General features: G+C 38.7%; 1 protein-coding gene across 6 annotated transcripts in view; it reads left to right on the top strand.

Moving 5' to 3' along the window:
• UBXN7 (UBX domain protein 7) overlaps nucleotides 1–11,782 on the top strand; it is a 63,241-nt gene extending 51,459 nt beyond the window's left edge. For all 6 annotated transcript variants that reach the window (XM_061193219.1, XM_061193213.1, XM_061193216.1 and 3 more), the window contains 3 exons: nucleotides 7,307–7,700; nucleotides 7,830–7,909; nucleotides 9,862–11,782. In XM_061193219.1, coding sequence (XP_061049202.1) covers nucleotides 7,307–7,700; nucleotides 7,830–7,909; nucleotides 9,862–10,023 — 636 coding nt within the window. In that variant the 3' untranslated portion in view covers nucleotides 10,024–11,782. The remainder of the gene's footprint in view (nucleotides 1–7,306; nucleotides 7,701–7,829; nucleotides 7,910–9,861) is intronic.
• Nucleotides 11,783–23,555: the final 11,773 nt, after the last annotated feature.

The following is a 23,555-nucleotide window of genomic DNA, read 5'->3' as shown; positions in this document are numbered from 1 at the left end:
TTCTGGAGAATGTTCCGTGTGCACTTGAGAAGAAAGTGTAATTTGCTGTTTTTGGATGGAATGTCCTATAAATATCAATTAAGTCCATCTTGTTTAATGTATCATTTAAAGCTTGTGTTTCCTTGTTTATTTTCAGTTTGGATGATCTGTCCATTGGTGAAAGTGGAGTGTTGAAGTCCCCTACTGTGATTGCGTTACTGTCGATTTCCCCTTTTATGGCTGTTAGTATTTGCCTTACGTATTGAGGTGCTCCTATGTTGGGTGCATAAATATTTACAATTGTTATATCTTCTTCTTGGATTGATCCCTTGATCATTATGTAGTGTTCTTCTTTGTCTCTTGTAATAGTCTTTGTTTTAAAGTCTATTTTGTCTGATATGAGAATTGCTACTCCAGCTTTCTTTTGATTTCCATTTGCATGGAATATCTTTTTCCATCCCCTCACTTTCAGTCTGTATGTGTCCCTAGGTCTGAAGTGGGTCTCTTGTAGACAGCATATATACGGGTCTCGTTTTTGTATCCATTCAGCCAGTCTGTGTCTTTTGGTTGTAGTATTTAATCCATTACATTTAAGGTAATTATATGTATGTTCCTATTACCATTTTTCTAATTGTTTGTGTTTGTTATTGTAGGTCTTTTCCTTCTCTTGTGTTTCCTGCCTAGAGAAGTTCCTTTAGCATTTGTTGTAACACTGGTTTGGTTGTGCTGAATGGTTAGCTTTTGCTTAGCTTTTGGTTAGCTTTTGGTTGTCTGTAAAGGTTTTAATTTCTCCATCAAATCTGAATGAGATCCTTGCTGGATAGAGTAATCTTGGTTGTAGGTTTTTCCCTTTCATCCCTTTAAATATGTCCTGCCACTCCCTTCTGGCTTGCAGAGTTTCTGCTGAAAGAACAGCTGTTAACCTTATGGGGATTCCTTTGTATGTTATTTGTTGTTTTTCCCTTGCTGCTTTTAATATTTTTTCTTTGGATTTAATTTTTGATAGTTTGATTAATATGTGTCTTGGCGTGTTTCTCCTTGGATTTATCCTGTATGGGACTCTCTGTGCTTCCTGGACTTGATTAACTATATCCTTACCCATATTAGGGAAGTTTTCAACTATAATCTCTTCAGATATTTTCTTAGTCCCTTTCTTTTTCTCTTCTTCTTCTGGGACCCCTATAATTCGAATGTTGGTGCGTTTAATATTGTCCCAGTGGTCTCTGAGACTGCCCTAAATTCTTTTCATTCTTTTTTCTTTATTCTGCGCTGCAGTAGTTATTTCCACTATTTTATCTTCCAGGTCACTTCTCCGTTCTTCTGCCTCAGTTATTCTGCTATTGATCCCTTCTAGAGAATTTTTAATTTCATTTATTGTGTTGTTCATGATTGTTCGTTTGCTCTTTAGTTCTTCTAGGTCCTTGTTAAATGTTTCTTGTATTTTCTCCATTCTATTTCCAAGAGTTTGGATCATCTTTACTATCATTATTCTGAATTCTTTTTCAGGTAGACTTCCTATTTCCTCTTCATTTGTTAGGTCTGGTGGGTTTTTACCTTGCTCCTTCATCTGCTGTGTGTTTCTTTGTTTTCTCATTTTGCTTAACTTACTGTGCTTGGGGTCTCCTTTTCTCAGGCTGCAGGTTCGTAGTTCCCCTTGTTTTTGGTGTCTGCCCCCAGTGGCTAAGGTTGGTTCAGTGGGTTGTGTAGCCTTCCTGGTGGAGGCGACTAGTGCCTGTATTCTGGTGGATGAGGCTGGATCTTGTCTTTCTGGTGGGCAGGTGCACGTCTGCTGGTGTGTTTTGGGGTGTCTGTGACCTTATTATGATTTTAGGCAGCCTCTCTGCTAATGGGTGGGGTTGTGTTCCTGTCTTGCTAGTTGTTTTGCATAGGGTGTCCAGCACTGTAGCTTGCTGGTCGTTGAGTGGAGCTGGGTCTTGGCATTGAGATGGAGATCTCTGGGAGATTTTCGCCATTTGGTATTACGTGGGGCTGGGAGGTCTCTGGTGGACCAATGTCCTGAATTTGGCTCTCCCACCTCAGAGGCACAACCCTGACGCCTGGCTGGAGCACCAAGAGCCTGTCATCCACACGGCTCAGAAGAAAAGGGAGAAAGAAAGAGAGAGAGAGAAAGAGAGAGAGAGAAAGAAAGAAAAAAAGAAAGAAAGAAAGAAAAAGATAAAATTAAATTAAATTAAAAGTTATTAAAAAACAAAAAATTATTATTAAAAAAATTTTTTTAAGTAATTAAAAAAAAGAAAGAAAGAAAGAACAACCAAACCAAAAAACAAATCCACTAATGATAACAAGCACTGAACACTATACTAAAAAAAACAAAAAAAACCCAGACAGAACCCTTGGACAAGTGGTAAAAGCAAAGCTATACAGACAAAACCACACACAGAAGCATACACATACATACTCACAAGAAGAGAAAAAGGGGAAAAATATATATATATTGTTGCCCCCAAAGTCCACCTCCTCAATTTGGGATGATTTCTTGTCTATTCAGGTATTCCAGAGATGCAGGGTACATCAAGTTGACTGTGGAGATTTAATCCGCTGCTCCTGAGGCTGCTGGGAGAGATTTCCCTTTCTCTTCTTTGTTCGCACAGCTCCCGGGGTTCAGCTTTAGATTTGGCCCTTCCTCTGCGTGTAGGTCGCCTGAGGGCGTCTGTTCTTCTCTCAGACAGGACGGGGTTAAAGGAGCAGCTGATTCGGGGGCTCTGGGTCACTCAGGCCAGGGGAGGGAGGGGTATGGAGTGCGGGGCGAGCCTGCGGTGGCAGAGGCCGGCGTGACGTTGTACCAGCCTGAGGCACGCCATGCATTCTCCCGGGGAAGTTGTCCCTGGATCACGGGACCCTGGCAGTGGCGGGCTGCACAGGCTCCCGGGAGGGGAGGTGTGGATGGTGACCTGTGCCTGCACACAGGCTTCTTGGTGGCTACAGCAGCAGCCTTAGTGTCTCATGCCCGTCTCTGGGGTCTGCACTGATAGCCACGGCTTGCGCCCGTCTCTGGAGCTCCTTTAAGCAGCGCTCTTAATCCCCTCTCCTCGCGCACCAGGAAACAGAGGCAAGATAAAGTCTCTTGCCTCTTCTGCAGTTCCAGACCTTTTCCCAGACTCCCTCCTGGCTAGCCGTGGCACACTAGCCCCCTTCAGGCTGTGTTCATGCGGCCAACCCCAGTCCTCTCCCTGGGATCCGACCGAAGCCGGAGCCTCAGCTCCCAGCCCCCGCCCGCCCCGGCGGGTGAGCAGCCAAGTCTCTCGGGCTGGTGAGTGCTGGTCGGCACCGATCCTCTGTGTGGGAATCTCTCCGCTTTGCCCTCTGCACCGCTGTTGCTGCACTCTCCTCCGTGGCTCCGAAGCTTCCCCCCTCCGCCACCCTCAGTCTCCGCACACAGAGGGGTTTCCTAGTGTGTGGAAACCTTTCCTCCTTCACAGCTCCCTCCCAGAGGTGCAGGTACTGTCCCTATTCTTTTGTCTCTGTTTTTTCTTTTTTCTTTTGCCCTACTAAGGTACGTGGGGAGTTTCTTGCCTTTTGGGAGGTCTGAGGTCTTCTACCACCATTCAGTAGGTGTTCTGTAGGAGTTGTTCCACATGTAGATGTATTTCTGATGTATTTGTGGGGTGGAAGGTGATCTCCACGTCTTACTCTTCTGCCATCTTGAAGCTCCTCTCAACTTTCTTTTATACTTCGTGCTTTTTGTGTCTTATTTGAGAAATCTTAGCCTAACCCAAGATTTTGTCCCATATTTTTTATAGTTTTAGCTCTTCAGTCAGTGATCCACTTTGAATTAATTTTTGTATATGGTATTAGGGTGGGGTTGAGTTGGGGTTTTTTGTTTGTTTGCCTGTGCCTGTATGCTTGTCCCAGCACCATTTGTTGTAAAGATTATCCTTTTCCCATTGAACTAGTACCTTTGTCAGAAATTGATCATGTATGTGTGGGTTTATGGCATCTATTCTTTCCAGTGATTGATTTGTCTACCTTTATGTCATTATTTTACTGTCTTAATGATTACTATAGCTTTGTAATAAGTCTTGAAATTGCATGGTGTAAGCCCTTCAACTTTGTTCTTCTTCATAGTTGTTTTGGCTATTTCAGGTCCTCTGCATTTCAGTATAAGTTTTAGAATCAGCTTGTCACTTTCTACAAGGAAAGCTGCTGGGACTTTGATTGGAATTACATTAGCTCTATGAATCATTTTGGAGAGAATTGACATCTTAACAGCATTGAGTCTTCATATCCATGGACATGACATGTATCTCTCTATTTATTTAAGCCTTGAATTTCTCTCAGCAATGTTTGGTAGCTTTTGTATATTGACCTTGTAGCCTGCAGCCTTGCTACAGTCACTTATTAGGTCTAGTAGCTTTTTTGTAGATTTCTTAGAATTTTCTATATAGATGGTCATGTTGTCAGCAAATAAAGACTGATGTACTTCTTCCTTTACAATCTCTATTCCTTTTATTTCTTTTTCTTTTTCTTTCCAGTACAAAGTTAAATAGAAGTAGTGAGATTAGACATCCTTAATTTGTTTCTGGTGTTGGGGTGAAATTATTCAGTCTTTGACCAATAAGTTTGATGTTAGCTATATGTTTCTTATATATATACTTTATCAGATTGAGGAAGTTTCCTTTTATTCCTGGTTTGCTGAGTTTTTATGAGAGGTTTTTGTCATATGATTTTTTGTATCTATTGAAATGATAATATGGTTTTCTTTTTTAGTGAACTCTATTGGTTGGTTTTCTAATGTTAAACCAACCTTACATTCCTGGGCTAAAACCCGCTTGGTTATGATGCATTGCTTTTTTATATATTGTTAAGTTTGATTTACTAAAATTTTGTCAAGAATTTTTGTATCTCTGTTTATGAGGGTTATTGGTTTATAGTTGTTTTTTTTTTTTTGTCTTTTGTTTTCCATGTAGGAGCTTGATCTTTTTTTTTTTTTTTAATAAATTTATTTATTTATTTATTTTTGACTGTGTTGGGTCTTCGTTTCTGTGCGAGGGCTTTCTCTAGTTGCGGCAAGTGGGGGGCCACTCTTCATCGCGGTGCGCGGGCCTCTCACTGTTGCGGCCTCTCCTGTCACGGAGCACAGGCTCCAGATGCACAGGCTCAGTAATTGTGGCTCACGGGCCTAGTTGCTCTGCGGCATGTGGGATCTTCCCAGACCAGGGCTCGAACCTGTGTCCCCTGCATTGGCAGGCAGATTCTCAACCACTGCGCCACCAGGGAAGCCCCAAGAGCTTGATATTTGTCTGGCTTTGGTATCAGGTTAATGCTGACCTCACAATGAACTAGGAAGTATTTCTTCCTCTTTGGTTTTCTGGAAGAGTTTGTGTAGAGTTGGTATTATTTCTTCCTTAATAATTGATGACATTTACAAGCGAAGCCACCTGGGCATAGAGTTTTCTTTGTAGGAAGTTTTAAACTACAAATTCAATTTCATTGATAGATATAGGACTATTTGGGTATCTATTTCTTCTTTAATGAGCTTTAGTAGGTTGTGTCTTTCCAGGGATTTGTCCATTTTACCTAAAGCGTCAAAGATGTAAAGTTGTTCATTGTATTTATTATTCCTTCAATGACTGTGGTATCTGTAGGGATGGCCCTTCTTCCAGTCCTGTAACTGGTAATTTGTGGCTTTTTTTCCCCTGACAGTCTGACTAGAGGCTTATCAGGTTTATTGACTTTTTAAAAACCCAGCTTTTGGTTTCATTGATTTTTCTTTTGTTTCCTAAGTTACTGGTTGATTTCTGTCCTTTTTCCTTCTGCATCGTTTGGGTTTAATTTAATTTTTTTCATATGGGGTACTTTTTAATTTAAGATGGAAACTTAGTTATTAATTTGAGACTTTCTTTTCTAATGTAGGCATTTAGTTCTATACTTTCTCTGTAAGTGCTGCTTTAGTTCCATTCCACAATTTTTTTTAGCTGCAAGGGAAACTGGTAAATGGAATTTTTTAGTGGGACATATTTCATTTATAGACATAATTAGGATTCTGTAAGTAAGGATTCAGAGGAGAAAAAATGTTGGGTAGGAAGCCAGCAGTGTCTACCATGGCAGCAATCTTTAAAACTCAAGCTACACATTGTACAATATCATTATTATAAACCTACAGTTCACCTAAGCCATTGCAGGTCACATGGGCACATCTACTTGCTTTTTTTTTTTTTTTTTGGTGGTAAATTAGCCTTAAGTTTCTTTAAAATTTAAAAAAGGTTTTTTGCTATATGATTGGCAGATAGGGAAAGCCAAATTGAGCCTCCTTTAGTTTTTTGTTAGCAACCTAAACTTTTTATGGTGGACAATTTTTAAGTACAAGGAATTTATTGAGCTTCTGTGTATCCATTAACTGATTTCAGTAATTAACAACATGTGGCCAGTCTTATTTCAGTTATACCCCATCCTTTGTGCATTATTTTGCAGCAAATCTCAGAATTCATTGTTTCATTCATTAATACTTTGGCATGTATCTTTAAAAGATAAAGGTTCTTTTTATTTTTTAAAAACAGTCACAGTACCATTAACCTCAAAAAATTAACAGTAGTTCCTTTATATTATAAGGTATCCAGTGTTCAATTTTTGGTTATCATAAAAAATCTTTTTTGTATAGTTTGTTTGAGTTAGGATCTAAATAAGTTCCATTCAAGCAATTCATATCTTGTGACTCAATAAGTTTAGCGAAACCTGTGACATTGGAACTTTTCCAAGGCAAAAGCTATTGAAAATTGCTTTTTATGATCACAATGAAAACCTTCATTGAAATTAAGCTTGGGAAAATATAGTTGTTTTTTCATACTTTTTTTGTGGTGTTTTGTTTTGAATGTTAAAGATCTGACCATTAGATTTTTTGCAAAATGATCATTACTGAGTTATTAATTTATTGATATCCTTCTGTGCACCAAAGCAGTGCTAGTTGAAGTATACAATGGTAAGAAAGATAGACATCCTTCTCTGTGTTGAGTCGTTTTAAATACTGATGTTTTATTTTTATGTTTGAAACCTTAACTCATGTCTTGTTCTGGGCAAGGAATAAATTGTTTTCTTGATTCCTCCCCCTCCCACCAAATCTTGCACTTGCAATCATTGTGCCAGATGGTATGGCAGTTTTTATTTTTGTTTTTAAAATTCCATTCCAACTTGGCTGTGTAAGACAAAGTTGTTGCCCTCAAATAGCGTAAAATTTAATAGAAGAGGTACATCCAGCAGAAAATAATAATGGCAAGCTGTTACATTTCCTGTGCCCTATTTGACTTGATTATTTTTTGGTTTAACTGTTTTCTTTTTCTTTCTACCCATGTTTTATGACTGCATCTTGCAGGAGAGTCTTATAGATGCAAGTGAAGACAGCCAGCTAGAAGCTGCCATCAGAGCCTCCTTGCAAGAGACACATTTTGATTCCACACAGACAAAACAGGATAGCCGCTCAGATGAAGAATCTGAATCTGAACTTTTTTCTGGCAGTGAGGAGTTCATATCTGTTTGTGGCTCTGATGAGGAGGAGGAGATAGAGAATCTTGCCAAGTCTAGAAAGTCTCCCCACAAAGATTTGGGACATAGAAAAGAGGAGAACAGAAGGTCACTGACTGAGCCCCCTGCCAGAACTGAGCCTGGAACAGCCACAAACCACCAAGGATTGCCAGCGATGGATTCAGAAATATTGGAGATGTCACCTGAAAAATCAGATGGAATAGTGGAGGGCATTGATGTAAATGGTGGGTTACATTTTAGATTTCCTTTACTTAAAACTTGAATATTACTGAAGGGATTTGTTTATTTGTTTAAATTAGTCTTCTATCTTAAGCAGCTATATCTATATATATATTTTTTAACCCTTCCTTTAGGACCAAAAGCACAGCTGATGTTGCGGTATCCAGATGGAAAAAGGGAACAAATCACTCTTCCAGAGCAAGCTAAACTACTAGTAAGTATATCTAATTGGAAGCATTTACTTGAAGCGGAGAAACTAATTGGCGTAATTAGCTTGATGATTCTTTGAAATAGGTGTTAGGTCTGACCTCTAACTGGAAACTTCACTGTGGTGAATCTTAATTCTAACTGCTTTATTTCCTTCCCAAATTATCTTGGGCAGCTCACATAGTCTGTTGTAGTCAAGGCCTTTCTGTTTCATGGCTGCATGTAATAGAAACCCAACTGAAATTATTACCTGGAAAAGGGGAGTGGGGTTATTTGAAGACTGTAGAGGGCCCTCCTGGGTTTCCTAGTAGCTGGAACTGCAAAATAGTTAAGAACCAAGACTATTTTCCTGTGTGTTTCTCTTGTGGGGCCTGCTGGGTTTTCCCCTTGTGATTCTCTGCTTCATACCATTCTTCTCTCTGTATTCTGGTGGCTTTTGTTTGCAAAACAGCTTGTACATAGTCCATCATACCGGTGCTTTGAGGGCCTTTTCCTCCAGAGTCCGCAGCTGATGGGCCCTCCCTCCGTGTTTTTCAACTTCTAGAAAAGAGAATGAGTCTGACTTGCTTAGATTAGCCTATGAATGGATCCTCCTTGGGTCAGGTGTTCATACCTGGCCATTTGCTGTGGCTAAAAATAATTAGAATCTTGAAGACTGTGACTTGAATGCAAGTAGGCTCTGGCCTCTGGTGCTGATACCCAGACTGTCTCCCTAGTCTAGTAATTGGAAAGGAATGGGAGATGAGACAATGAATAGAACAAGTATAGACCACTTTTTTGAGAAGGTTGGTTGTGAAGCTAGAGTGGGGACTGGGCAGTAATCAGAGGGGAAAAGATCGAAGGAGAGACTGAGCATGTTTAAGTCTGATGGGAAGTATCTGCAGAGAAGATGTTGAAGATACCCATAAAAGAGTGGTATTCTGTGGTGGCACAGTTTCTGAGATGGCAAGAAGGGATTCAATGCACAGGTGACAAGATAGGATGAAGGACATATCTTCCCTGATAAATAGAAAGAAGGAAAACTGATAAAATGTTTAAAAATGAGGACAATAGTTTTTTGTTTTTTTTTTTTTAAAGGGAACTTTATTTTTATTTATTTATTTATTTTTGGCTGCTTTGGGTCTTCATTGCTGCACAGGCTTTCTCTAGTTGTGGCGAGCGGGGGCTACTCTTCATTGTGGTGTGTGGGCTTCTCATTGTGGTGGATTCTCTTGTTGCGGAACACAGGCTCTAGGCACACAGCTTCAGTTGTTGTGGCACGAGGGCTCAGTAGTTGTGGCTCACGGGCTCTAGAGCACAGGCTCAGTAGTTGTGGCGCACAGGTTTAGTTGCTCCGTGGCATGTGGGATATTCCTGGACCAGGGCTCGAACCCGTGTCCCCTGCATTGGCAGGAAGATTCTTTTTTTTTTTAAACTTTATTTATTTATTTATTTTTGGCTGTGTTGGGTCTTTGTTTCTGTGCGAGGGCTTTCTCTAGTTGTGGCAAGCAGGGGCCACTCTTCATCGCGGTGCGTGGGCCTCTCACTATCGTGGCCTCTGTTGTTGCGGAGCACAGGCTCCAGACGCGCAGGCTCAGTAGTTGTGGCTCACGGGCCCAGTTGCTCCGCAGCATGTGGGATCTTCCCAGACCAGGGCTCGAACCCGTGTGCCCTGCATTGGCAGGCAGATTCTCAACCACTGCGCCACCAGGGAAGAAATTGGGTTTGTTTATTGGAGAGACAGTAGTAACCCTGTATATTTCAGTATCACTTAATGGCTCTAAATTATTGGGTGCAGGTTTAGTATCTCCCCATCCAAAGGGTTATATTGGCCCTTCCATAAGAGTAAGCTTCAATTATCTGAAAGAATAACTTAAACTTTTATCTGATTTAAAAATGAATGTTATATTTTTAATTCTTCAATATGCTCTTTCTTTTTGTTTCCGTCTAACAGCTTTGTCTTTCTGTTATTTTTCATAGGCTTTGGTGAAGCATGTCCAATCTAAAGGATATCCAAATGAACGTTTTGAACTTCTCACCAACTTCCCTCGAAGGAAACTCTCTCATCTGGACTATGATATTACATTACAGGAGGCAGGCCTTTGTCCTCAAGAGACTGTCTTTGTACAGGAAAGAAATTAACATCATGGCCTGACCTCTCTCAGCTTACCCCTTTTTTTCCCTTTTTCTGTGAGATACCATGTCACTGAGTATGTATTTTGGCTCATAGGACCATAGAGCCAAAGTTGGGCAAGCAAGTCACCTGCCTTCTCTTTTATTTCTTGTTCTCTCCTATAATCAGTCTCACACACCCCACCCCACCCCTCTTTTTCTCTCTTCTCCCATTTTCTTCTTTTTCCTACTTTTCTCTCTCTTTCTTACCTAATCTGGTGACCAAATGGAAGTGTTAGGCTAAGACCTCCTAGTACTGGCAGCAGGAAATGTATGTTCCAATAAGTGGTCTCTTACACGGCACTTTTTGGGGATCAAATGATAATGTTACTCCTCAGACTCCTTTGGTAAAGGAATGGCTAGATTCAGAATAAGAACAGCCTCCTTTTTTTGTAAGCCCCATGTTTAGTAGGGAGAAGAAATTCTCTAACACATGTTTTGTTTTATTATTCATGTAGGAAATATCGTGTAACGGTGTCCAGGGTTTTGTTTACATGGAAAAAGCATCCTTTATAATTATTGCTCATCATATTTAAAATTTTTTTCAAAGGATTCCCATCTTCCCAGCTAGAATTGTTTCCATGATATGTGTTATTGACAGAAAGAATGTTAAACTAGGGTGAGTAGCATGGGGTGGCTTTCAATATCCTAGCCTGAGACAGCTTTCTTTATTACTCTGTAAACTATCTTGATCCTGCTAGTCCTGGAATGGACATTTCGTGAGCATATTGTGGTGACTGGGATAGGAAGGTGCTTGCTGTTTTTGCCAGTACAGCATAATAGTTCCTTTGGCCCTTCCATTGTTTGGGTCCACAAGTGATCTATAGGAAGGCAGATGTTCAATAATCATGAGTACAGTGGCTTGTAGTTGTAACCACTATGGTTATTGATTGTCCTATTACTTTAAGGCATACTTAATGTATGCCCCAGGGGAAAAAGAAAAGATGCAGCTGAGAGTTGCTAACCATGTTCCTTTGGTTAGAAATAATGATTCATTTTTTACCCTTGGTTGGAACAGTCTCTAAAAGGCTCTGGTGACTGAATGAGCCTAATTCCTCATGCTGTTTCTTGCAAAAGGTATCAAAACTGAAAACCTCTCTAAGTGGAAGACCTTTAAAATCAATTCATAAGACAACATTTAGTAAGGGAGGTGGGGAAGATTACCAGTAATCTTCAGATGTGGGTGTTTTCTGCCAACAAAAGCCACATTCAAATTGTAGTTGATGAACGCTTTTTTCAGTATTATTTAGAAGAGACCATCTTGAATCTATATAATATGATTTGACTCATCAGCTTCACATTATGCTCAATTCTTAATTTGAGCTTTAGAGTCCTCTGAAGGGGTAGTAGTAACTCTGGTGGCAAAATCAGAACCTTAACTTGTTATAAAACCATAATACAGAATGAACGTATTTTGTCAATTGGGGTTTAGATTGACTGATTCTTCTGCTTGAGGAACATAAATTGCTATTGCTCAGAGACCTTTAGGTTCCCATCTACTTTAAGATCACTCTCTTGGCAACTAGGGGATTAAAAACAAAAACAAAAACACATGCTTCTTGTTGCTAGTACACAATTAGAGAATACGGTTTCTAATGGTTGGACTTTGAGGGACCCTCTCTAAAGAATGAGTTATGTATCTCCTCAAGGAAATCATGGAAAATTCTGTTTATTCTTCAGTGAGTCCTATTGAATTAATGTTCTTACATTTTTTTCTAAGTCTGTGTAAGTGCTTATGTATAAGTATATAATTGTATAAATATTTATAAATATATTTATATAATTACAATTTCATTTATACCTTGAGTCAAAGTTCTCTCTTTAGATTGGTGACTGAGTAATACCACTTTGATGTTTTTTTCATAGGCTCTCGAGGCTAACTAGCAGCTTCTGATTTAGTGAGGAGGCATGGTTTTCATGTTAATTCCTCAGTTGTATCTCGGAAATTGGATAATATACTTGCTATCTGAAGAAAAGAGTTATATACAAAGGTGCATTAGAGGGTAAAAAAATTGTTGGTTGTAGATAAGGTCAGAAATCTAGAAATTCAGGGAGGCACAGGGTAAGAAATAAGGTTATGCTCAGCTTTGGTGCTGTCATGGCACCTATCTCCACTTGGCAAAGTCACAGCTAAAGTCCAAATCTGTCAAAAATATGAAGTCAAGAATTTTCCCCATAGGATTCTGTTTCATTCTTTTACCTACTAGTTTCTCTTTATAAAACATATGTAGAGAACTTGAGACAACATGTTTGTTAATGATAGGATGTAGTTCTTTCTGATAAGCTCAGCCCTGGCATATCCATTTATGAGAAACCAAAGTGACTTTTTCAACTTCAATTCCTGTGAGATGACCACAATCAAAGTGATATAAGTAAGCATATCAAAGAGGTAGGGCATGAGGTACTGATCCAACTTAGATAAAACTGGAGTGTTTAGAGTACAAGATTAGAGGATTTTATTTTATTTTGAGGCAGGAGTGTAATTATCCTGGCCTTGATATAGAGGCCCATGGGGGAGGCATTATGGATTGTACACAGGAAGAGTATGGATTGTGCTTTGTTCAAGAACTTAATCCACTTAGGTAGTATGTCTTATTTCTTCTGCAAATTCCTTAGCTCTTTGGAGGAGAGGTTTTATTGAATAGATAAAATGAAGTTAGTAAGACAGGTAAAAATAGTCATTCCTTGTAGGTATTGGAAACAGCTTGAAAGAGATCTTAAAAGGTAGGGAGGAAAAGAACAAGATAGACTTTGAGAGTAAATGACAGGAGACAAATATAAAGAGATGAAATGAAAACTAGCGGGGGAAAAGTAACAAGAAGTCTTTCGAATTTGATTTAGGAAGGAACCAGAGAAGAGAACAGCCAAATGAGGGAAGAACAGGGAACTAATTTTGAGTAACTAACATGTGTGAAGTACTTTATGTGCATTTTCTCCTTTAATCTCCCTAAGAACTCTACCAAATGGATATTTTCCCCATTTTATAGATAAGGAAGAAAATTGAAGTTCAGAGAACTTGCTCAGGATGTCACAGCTAGTAAGTAAGTGGCAAAATCAAAATTGTCATTCATGCTCTTTTCACTCCCATGCTGTAGTCTCCTGCAATAGGAATCAATTTGCTCAAAAGGTTATCTTCCCATTGTTTGGCTCTGTAAGTTATCATTTGATTTTTTTCCTTAAAGCTTGTGAGATTTGTGCTATGCCTATAAATTCTTATTTACACCATTATTTTGAGGGGCAGATTACTGATTGCTTTTTTAAAATGATGCAGTGATGAAAATGTAAGAGGAAAATAACTATGGCATTACTTGCCAAGAAAAAATGGAAAGGATAAAAAAGAATTTTATCAAATTTTTAACCATTTCTCAGAAAAGATACAATTATCTTTTCTATATCCCATCTATATTAGATTATTGAAACTTCTATGTATATATTTTAAAATCTCCTATAAAATTCTACTTCCTTGATTCTATAAGTTAACAATTATTTGAGTCCTTAATCAAAGTTGGAAAAATCTTGAAATCCAAGATCTAGTTCCTGCCTGTTTTATCCAGTTGGAGAGAGACACTACACTTGAGATAATAGGAGAATATGTAAATGCTTACCTTTCTGAGACTGAACCATAATTACAATAGAAGTCTAGAAAGGGTAAAGAATAGTGTAGGCTTTAGTTAGGAAAATAAAACTGGAAAGTGGCAAACACTGTGGCTCAGATTTTCTTTTGACTTACCTGTATTCTTTAGTTCCAGCTTTTGTAACTACTAGATTTAGGGCATGATGTTTTAACAGTAAGGCATAACTAGTACCCAAGTAGGAAAGAATTATTGATCCCAGGATTAAAGATTTTAGCTAGCAGGGATCTCACTTGGATACTTAGGAAAATACCAGAGGGAGCCACTTGCTACTGAAAAGTGAAGGAAAGATTTAATTTCTATACCCAGGTACAAATTAAATGTATAGTACAATATATTATATATGATATGCAGAAAGGGCACTATATGTAGGCAATAAGTGTACTTGGGTAACAGCTCTGCTTCTAATTAACAGAGAATTGGACTAGATCAATAATTCTTAGTCTGTTCCAGTAAAAGGGCTTGTAATTTTAAAATTCAGCAGTGGTGGGGAGTTGTGGGGTTACGTATAAATATCATTAATTCCATAAGTGGAGAAAATGTAAATGTGCATATGGAATTGCAGACCTTTTGCAGAAACTCTTGGAACCTACAGATTGTAGACCACTGAATTAGATTATCTCTGACTCCTTTCCACTCCAAAATTTAATGCTTTTAGTCTCTTACCTTTATTTTATATATTATCCCTAGAGTAATTAAAAGTATACTTGTTAATCAGTTCTTGCTTTTTTTTTTCTGTGTCCAGGTTTCATTTGCCCAGTAACTTGATCTACCCTACTGTGATGACTGTAATCTCCAAAAAGGAGAGTATAATAGTTACAGATCTAGTAATGATCTTTTAAACATAATTCATTACTTTTAAAACTTAATGCTGTGTTCCTAATCAGTGTTGAGTATGACTAAAATGTAATGAGAACCAAATATTTCACTGACACCAGAGTTAAGTTTTATTTTGTATGTGTGCTTAAACAAAGCACTTTACTGGCTGAGCAATTGTTATGAAATTGACTTGTGTAAGCTGTAGAATTCACACTTGGTTTTGACAGAAACAAGTGTTTCAAGATCCAATTAGGTCGACTTTTTAAAATATTTCTTATCCCATAGAGTGTATCTCCATGGTGTCATTCTCTCTCTCTCTGGCCCTCTTTCATTTAGGGCCAAAGAGAGAGAGTAAATAGTATTCAGTAGTACTACTCAATAGTAAATCATGGGATGGGGGTTGATGAATAAGTAATGTCTTGTGTAAAACTAAATGAGAGTAAGAAGAACCCACCCTTCTGGTGAACATGGCAGTTTTCCAATAGGACCACTTAAAGACAGCTGTGTACTATGAATATTCAACTTCATTGATTTGCCTTGCTTAGCATTTTAGTTACTGCCTCACCATGCAGCTTAGTACTGCACTGTACACATTTTAGAATGGTGGTAAGAATGTTCTTTAGTACTGAAAATAACCAACAGAGAACACCAAGCCTGACATTGATTTCTCCTGACATGTAGAAATTCAGTATTTCAGTGATGGCTATTTTGGTCTTTGATTCACCTATGTATCAATCCTGCTAGAGAGACAGCTTAGAATCTAGCTTATTTTAATAGAGATTATGACGACCTTGGTAGTTTTCCCATGAAGTTATCTCGTGGTTAAATTATTGGATGTAATGAGACCCTTAAATTAGAAAATCTTTTAATATAATTTTCTATTTTACTTTTCCATTCTCTTGATTTTTGACATCTGTTCTCAGAAAATGTCATGATTTTCAATGAAAATTGGCTGTGTTTAAGAAATTCCATTTCTAAATTTTAATATGTAACATTTTTCATTTTTCATAAATTAATATACAAGGAAAGAATTTGAGGCAAACATCATTTTTATAACTCATTTTCTCTCTACCTAAGAATCCTTATTCCAAATATAGAATAGCTAGCTCCATGATACCCCTCCGCCCTTTTTTGGCCTATGGAATGCAGTTGTATTGCTTAGAATCTCAGTCATTCTCATAAACATGATAGTTTTTGGTACAGGCCTTGCTTTGACATATGATCTCAAAGTAGAGTTGAGCAATCTAATATGAACTACTTTAATAAAACATAATTTAGCATTTCTGTATTTTCAAAAGATAACCAGATTTATTTGTAGGATTAGAGATACAAATACCGATGGTAGTATTTTGCCTAAGAACAATCACGTATTAATCTATAAATATGGAAAGCTGCCTTGTTGTACTTAATTCTCTTGCAACAAACAGCAAGTTTTTGTTGTTTGCCTAGTAGTATTTCCTCTACAGAGATCAAAATGCCCTAAGATTTTATATCCCTTATAAGGTCACTTGGGTTTACAAATTGGAAGAATAAGCTGGACTTAACATAAGAAAAATTTTTATCTCCATTAAAAGAAGTTGTTAATCTAACTGGGCCACCATGAATCACTCATTTATTAGACATGGTAAATAAAATGGGAAACATTTCAAATAATTAGATAAATTCGGACCTGGAATTGAATTCTCCCTTCCTTAAAATCTTTTCTATTTGCTTTTTTCATAGACTCAATATGGGCATCTTATCTGATAAGGGAGAAATTCTTGATCTGGAACCATTCCCTGCCATTGTGCTTTTTTTCCCCTCTGTCAAGGTCACTGACTTTAAGTACATGTCACCAGGATATATTTCAGTTAATGACATTGGAATGTTGATGCTCAGTTGGATATCTTTCTGTTTTCAACAAAATGGCTTTATAGTATGCTTTTCTCAAAGCTTCTGTGTTCTTAATAATGGAAAATATCAGTAAATGGTGTGATTCAAAATATAAATAGGTTTTTGACACTGATAATCAGATGCTCTTAACAGTAGCTTTTTGATAATTTATTGCCCTGTAAGTTAAACCTCACGTGGAGTGACCATTGCCACCAGAAAATCCCCTCTTACATGCTAATTAGAATGAAAGGAGTATGTGACCTCCACTTTTCAGTTAATGAGTAGGAAGTTTGTAGGGGCTGTTTATCTTACCTGTTGGGGGACTTGGGCCTTGTTGCTTTCCTAGGTTTGTCACTTCGGTTTGGAAAGGGTATTTAAAACTTGCTGGGAAACAGACAGTAAAGCTATGAGATAATCCTCTAGTCTTAAATGTAGAGAAATGAGTACCAGTTGATGCTAACACAATACTTAGACTTTGAGGGGCTTCCAGCCAAGCTTTGGCATGAATTTTAGACACAATTTTATTCACTCTTAAGAATCTTTCTTTCTAGAATGGTTTTCCTTTTGATTGTTAACAACTTCTAAGGACCTGGTGTCTTTTTTTTTTTTTTAACCCTTTAAGAAACAAAGTAGGTATTGATTGTTCCATGGAAACACTCAGGAGTGTTTGTAGGCTTCTGTGCATGCTTTGTATGAGTTTAGTTTGAACAATGCGTTCTGAATCATCTGGGATGTCCAGTTCTGGCATGTCTTCACTGACTGTGTTTTTTAAACATTTTCCATGTCATTTTCCGAACCTCACTTCGCATCTTATTCAGAGAAGTTTAACCAAGGAATGAAATTTGGGGATAGGGATGGGGGTGGGTTGGGGGCTTGAGTGAAGTCAACTTAGGGTATTTGCTTTAGTGTTCTCAAGCAGTTTCTCACAGTGTTTAGAAGTTCCCTGGGATGTTTGTGTACTCACCTTATTCTGGATAAAGTGGTGGTCTTAGTGAGATTTGCATTCTTAATGCAGGACAGGCTCTAAATTTAATCTGTAGTGTAACTTTGTTATTGAATCCAAGAAGATAATGGACAGAGACAGTGCTTCTATTGTAATGTTTCTGGCAAGTGCTCCCTAAAATGCACATATGTATAGTTCTCAGTTTTCTGGGCTTTAATCCCGTGGTGCTAGGACATATTTGTTTCTGCGGTTCTTCTCAAGAGTGGGAAGAAGGCTTTGGGACCTGTGAGAAAGGGGCAACTGGATCATCCACTAAATTTTTTTGTTGAAGACACACTAGAGACCCTCCTGTATTTCTAGTAAGTGATAATAAAGGTGCTAGGGAAAGCCTTAAATTTGAAGACATATGGAGGCCGTAGAAAATCTAAACTTGTAGGAGGAGAAAAACAAGCCGTTAGATAAAGCAGAGCTGTAACTGCTGGCTAAGACTCAATGGAACTTCCACTTGCTCTAAAACCAGGGAAATCTTAGATAACTGGGTGTGATATATCTATAGATACACATAGTCTATAGGTAAATAATTTCTAAAATGAGGATCTTTCTCTCAGTTGGTGATCCTCTGGTTTTGGCTGTACCAAATTGTGAATATTCTTGCTGTGTTGTACCCAGTTGCTTTATATTGATACTGCAACTTGAATTGGGGAGGGGGGCGGTGGGACATTTGGGGTTGGGGAGGGAGGGAAGTCTTTTGAAGACATCAGCTCACTGTGCTGAGAGAGGGACCAAACTCAAGGAAACCTCTGATCTATAAATTCAACTGCTGCATTTTTTTATAAATACATGTAAATGTCCTGTTGTAATATTTGATCTTGGAAATAAAATCAAAAACTTTTCAGTATTAGTTTTCTTGCATTATTGTTTTTGTGAGGTAAGACTCTGGATGCTACTTTTGTTAATACAATTCAGGTTTGCTTGCTCTCATATTCTCATGTTTAGCACACTGTAGTATTTATTGACAAAGGTTAGTTCATAGTCCGGTTGTCAAGGGTAATGTTTGTTAGCTTCTTCTCTGCTCTTAGTTAACATGTTGAACGTTCATGATAAATGCTCTATAAATGTTGGTTGAACTATTCATGAAATCACTGGGTTAGCTAGCCTTGTAAGGAAAGTAAGATTCTGTATTTGACATATTGGCAGTTCAAGCAGAGTCTAGTCTTTCAGACCAGCAGTGACTAATGAATGACTAAGGACTCAAGTGAAGGAAAAAAAGTAATTACTAAATTAATGGGAGAAAAACCAGGAGTTATGAGAGATCGTGATGAGCAAAACAGACACAGCCCCTGCCCTCAAAGAACTTTCTTTTTAGTTAGGAATACAGACGGTAAACAAATGAAAAAATACAGATTTGATTCAAACACTGTGAACAAAACTGGAAAAGGAGCCAGTAGAGAATTCTGCTTTAACTAGGATGTTGGGGAGTTAACATTTAGGCTGACACCTGAAGGATGAAAAGAAGGTGGCCCATGCTAAGAGTAGGAGGAAAACTTCCAAGGAGAACAACAAATGCAAAGGCTGTGGAGCAGGAAAGTTTTTGATGTATCCGAGGTATTGAGAGAAGGCCAATGTGTCTTGCATTAGTGAGCAAAGGGAGTGGCATAAAATGTGTAAAAGCCAGATCATACAACACCTTATTAGGCCCGGTAAGGAGTTCATATAGTGTTCATATAGAGTATAACAAGAAGCCATTGTTGTGTGGAGGGTGGATTGCACAAGAGCAAGAGTAAAGACTATTGCAATGATCAGGGTACAAAATGGAAATTGCCTGGATCAGTGTCATGGCAATGGAACTGGGAAGTAGTATACAGATTAGAGATGCATTTTAAGGTAGAAATTTAAAGACTTAACTGTTGGATTAGATGTGGGGCAATGAAGGAAGGAGAAATCAAGAATGACTCAAGTTTCATGCAGTGGATAGGTAGTAGTATCATTCCTGAGGCAGGAAGACTGGGGGATCAAGCAGATTTGGTGGGATAGAAATCATTTTGGATGTGTTAATTGCAGCACTTCCAAGTGCAGGTGTAGTATAGCAAGTTGGACACGTGATTCTGAAGCTAGGAAGAGAGGTGAACTGGACTTAGAGATTTGAGAAATCATCAGCGCTATAGATGGAGTTCAGTGCCATGAGAAAGAATGAGGTCACTCAGAAGAAAGTTAAAGAAGAGGGCCCAGAACCCAGGCCTGGAGATGACCAACATGAAGAGGCCCCGTCTAGGAGGTGAGGCCAGTGAGGGAGAAGAAACACCAGAGTGGGTTGTCAAGGGAGCCAAGAGTGAGAATGTTCAAAAAGCATCTAGTGGCCAACTATCTAATTCTGCCTAGGGGCCAAGTGTTCATTAGACACAAGAAATCATTGGAGACCAAGAACAGTTTCAATGGGATGTTGGAGATGGAAGCCTAATTTGAGTGGGTTGAAGTTTGTAATATTTTTATACTAATGAAGAAAAAAGGAAAAAATCCCAAACTTCCTCTTCAGTGGACTGGTGTAAATGGCAGCTCTTTCAACATCAGTTATCTTCCTTTTTTTCTCTCTCCAATTGAGGAAAATGTGCTCTCTTGTTTAGTCAGCTGTCAGTCAAAGCTGAAGCCCACCGAGGAGGAAGCTGATTAGTCTGTCACTCTTACTTGGGAAACACTGGCCTGATTGTCATTATCTTTTCCCTTTCCCTCTACCAGTGAATTCCATTTTCTCAACTTCCTCTATTCCTTGCTCAAATCCCAACTCCAGACCTCTCAATATCCCCCAGAATGGGACATCTGTCTGTCCTGTTTTCGCAAGCCTTTCGGCCTTGGGAAGCCTTTAATGGCATTAGGCAACTTGTTTTCCCACCCAGGCCCCATTCTTCATTTGTGCCCACCCTAGACTCCCATTTACTTTCCCCTAGAAATATCACCAACCAAGTGATAACTAGTAGCTGTGTCTCCAATAGAGCCAAATTCTAATATTATTAACATATCTGTAAGAAGGTAATGTTTAGTTCTTTCATGGCAGTGACCAGGCCTCTGTGACCATAGAGGGCTTACCACAGGGGAATGAAGAATTTGACCTAAGCTGGCCTTACTTAGTAAAACTTTATTGCAAGCATATAGTTTCTAAAAGAAGGCTCTTGTTCATCAAATTAATCATTGAATTAATTGTCACAAATTTACCCTAAGGAACAAGGACTTAAAGTTGCCCTCACCAGCCCCAACTAAGTTTGGCACTTGAAGGTGTTAAAGCCAAATTCCATCATTTTCCTTTGCTGGGTTATACCTCAGATTGGAATTGCTGGGTCATAGGGTAGGTGAGTATTTAATTTGGGTAAATGATATTGCTAAACATTTAACCAAAGGGGTCCTACTAATTTACACTCCCACCAGCGATGTTCCAATTGCTTTACATTCTCATCAACATTTTTAATTTAAGCCATTCTGTTACGTGTTTGGTAGTATCTCACTGTGGTTTTAATTTGCATTTTCATGACGAGTTAGAGCTTTTCATATACTTATTGGCCATTTGAGAAGTGCCTGCTCAAGTTGTTTTGCCCAGTTTTTACTGGTTCTTTGTCTTCTTCTTCACTGGTTTGTAGGCATTCTTCATAATTCCAGGCATGAGACACTTGTCAGATATATGTATTATGAATGTTTTCTCCTGTCTATAGTTTGCTTTTTCACTCTCTTAATGTCTTTTGATGAAGAGTGGTTCTTGATTTTAAGTTCCATTTATCAATCTTCTTCTTTATGGTCTCTGCTTTTTGTGTCCTGTTTAAAAAAATCTTTGCCCACTTCCCACTGCATTTTTATTTACCTATGCTGTTTATATGCCTCTTCCCCACAACTGTGAGATCCTTGAGGGTAGAGGCTGCTGTATCTTATTCTGCTCTGTAGACTCAGAATCTAGCATAGAGCTTAGAACATGGTAGGAATTCAGGAAGCACTTGATTAATGAATTAATTCATGCACTGGATGGAGTAACACACATCATCTCTGTGCACAGAGATTTTACTAATGATGCAAACAGTACTGAGAAAACCCTTGATGCATATATATGAGAAGGAATAATTATGTTATTAATATTCTTTTAAACTGTATGTGAGCTGCTTTCTATGTGTGAAATTTCTATGTATGCAGATGTATATGTGCCTGACACAAAAGCTGGTAAACCACTATTGAAAAGTTCATTAAATAGGATCCAGTACAATGAGGTATCACCTCACACCAGTTAGAATGGGCATCATCAGAAAATCTACAAACAACAAATGCTGGAGAGGGTGTGGAGAAAAGGGAATCCTCTTGCACTGTTGGTGGGAATGTAAATTGATACAGCCACTATGGAGAACAGTATGGAGGTTCCTTAAAAAACTAAAAATAGAATTACCATATGACCCACTACTGGGCATATACCCAGAGAAAACTGTAATTCAAAAAGACACATGCACCCCAATGTTCATTGCAGCACTATTTACAATAGCCAGGTCACGGAAGCAACCTAAATGCCCATCGAGAGACGAATGGATAAAGAAGATGTGGTACATATATACAATGGAATATTACTCAGTCATAAAAAGGAACGAAATTGGGTCATTTGTAGAGACGTGGATGGATCTGGAGACTGTCATACAGAGTGAAGTAAGTCAGAAAGAGAAAAACAAATATCGTATATTAACGCATATATGTGGAACCTAGAAAAATGGTACAGATGAACTGGTTTGCAGGGCAGAAATTGAGACACAGATGTAGAGAACAAACGTAGGGCCACCAAGGGGGGAAAGCGGCGGGGGGGTGGTGGTGGTGGTGGGATGATTTGGGCGATTGGGATTGACATGTATACACTGATGTGTATAAAATGGGTGACTAATAAGAACCTGCTGTATAAAAAATAAAATGAAATTCAAAAAAAAAAAATAGGATCCAGTTTTCATTTTCATCGTAAAAGGGAATCATTTAGAGCCCAAATGAATTCTTGTATCTCCCCAGAGAATTGAATTTTGATAGAGGATACTAGGCGAGGGCTCACAAGCTTTATATTAAGAAGAAACATTTATTCACCTTATAAAACACATTTACAAACTATGTCATTAGATCCTTACAACAGACCTAAAGCAAGTAAAATAAATACTAGGTTAGCTTCATCATGCAGATAAAGAGATTATAGCCCAGAGAAATTTGACTTGCTCAGAGTAACAGTGAGTGAAGTTGAAGGAAAATGATCCTATGTCATCTAACTCTACACTCTATACAGCCCCACATATTGATGCTTGAGATATTTTTTTTCCCAACCCAGATTCCAACTATCTTTTTGGAGGCAGTACTATGGTGCTTTGGCACCTAAGAGACCTGGGTCTCAACTTCTGCTACAAATACCTATTAGCTATGTGAACTTGGGTAGTTCACTGAGCCTCAGTAATAATCTGGGCCTTGGTTTATCATTTATAAAATAATGCCTACCTCACAAGTTTATTCTGAGAATTAAATAAGATGCAAGATGCCTCTCCTGGGTTAGTCCTCTCTTTTCTTCTCAGCTTAGCAAAAAGGATTTTATTTGCAGTGTCTGTTAGAACATTTCATAGTTAGGCAATTAGAATGATTTGATGACAGAATGCCAGATATCACTCAGATTTTAGAAGGTATTTCTGTTCCCAGCTCAATGGCTTATCTTACAGCAGACACTCTCGTTTCAGTATCATTAAAATGGTGGTACAGATGATGGTGGCCTAGAGCTTGAACAAAAAAGTTAGAAAGCTATTAAACGGACCATAGCTAAGAGCAAAATAAGGAAGATGATAAGGAAAAAATGATGGCCGCCCTGCTTGGTGCTGTTTTTCCAAAGAGCCCAAACTCTGCAGTGAGCGAAACAGATACGGGCCGGTAGTGTGTGAAAAAGTGCCGCTGCTTGGGAAAGAAAGGAGGATAAGGTATTTCTCATGGGTGCATCCTCTGACTCATTAAGGCATTTTAGCTCACGAGGCCATGCCTCCTGGTTCCTTTCTTAGGGTCACATGAAAATGAGTAGATGGTGGGTCATCAGGAGAGGGCTCTTCAGGAAGAGGAAAGCTCCTTTGTTGCAGGCCTGTGGGCAGCGGTGTGCGGGCATGCATGCCTACACACACACACACCCACACGCCTGAGTGACTTCCACATATAAATAGCGCCTCTCTGGCCCTCTGTAGGAGTCCTGAAAGAGGAGCCTCCCGTCCAAA

Source organism: Eubalaena glacialis, chromosome 6 (assembly GCF_028564815.1).
Source record: "Eubalaena glacialis isolate mEubGla1 chromosome 6, mEubGla1.1.hap2.+ XY, whole genome shotgun sequence".
NCBI classification, from domain to species: domain Eukaryota; kingdom Metazoa; phylum Chordata; class Mammalia; order Artiodactyla; family Balaenidae; genus Eubalaena; species Eubalaena glacialis.
The sequence above is the reverse complement of the archived record's forward strand: the minus strand, read 5'-3'. Positions and strand labels throughout refer to the sequence as shown.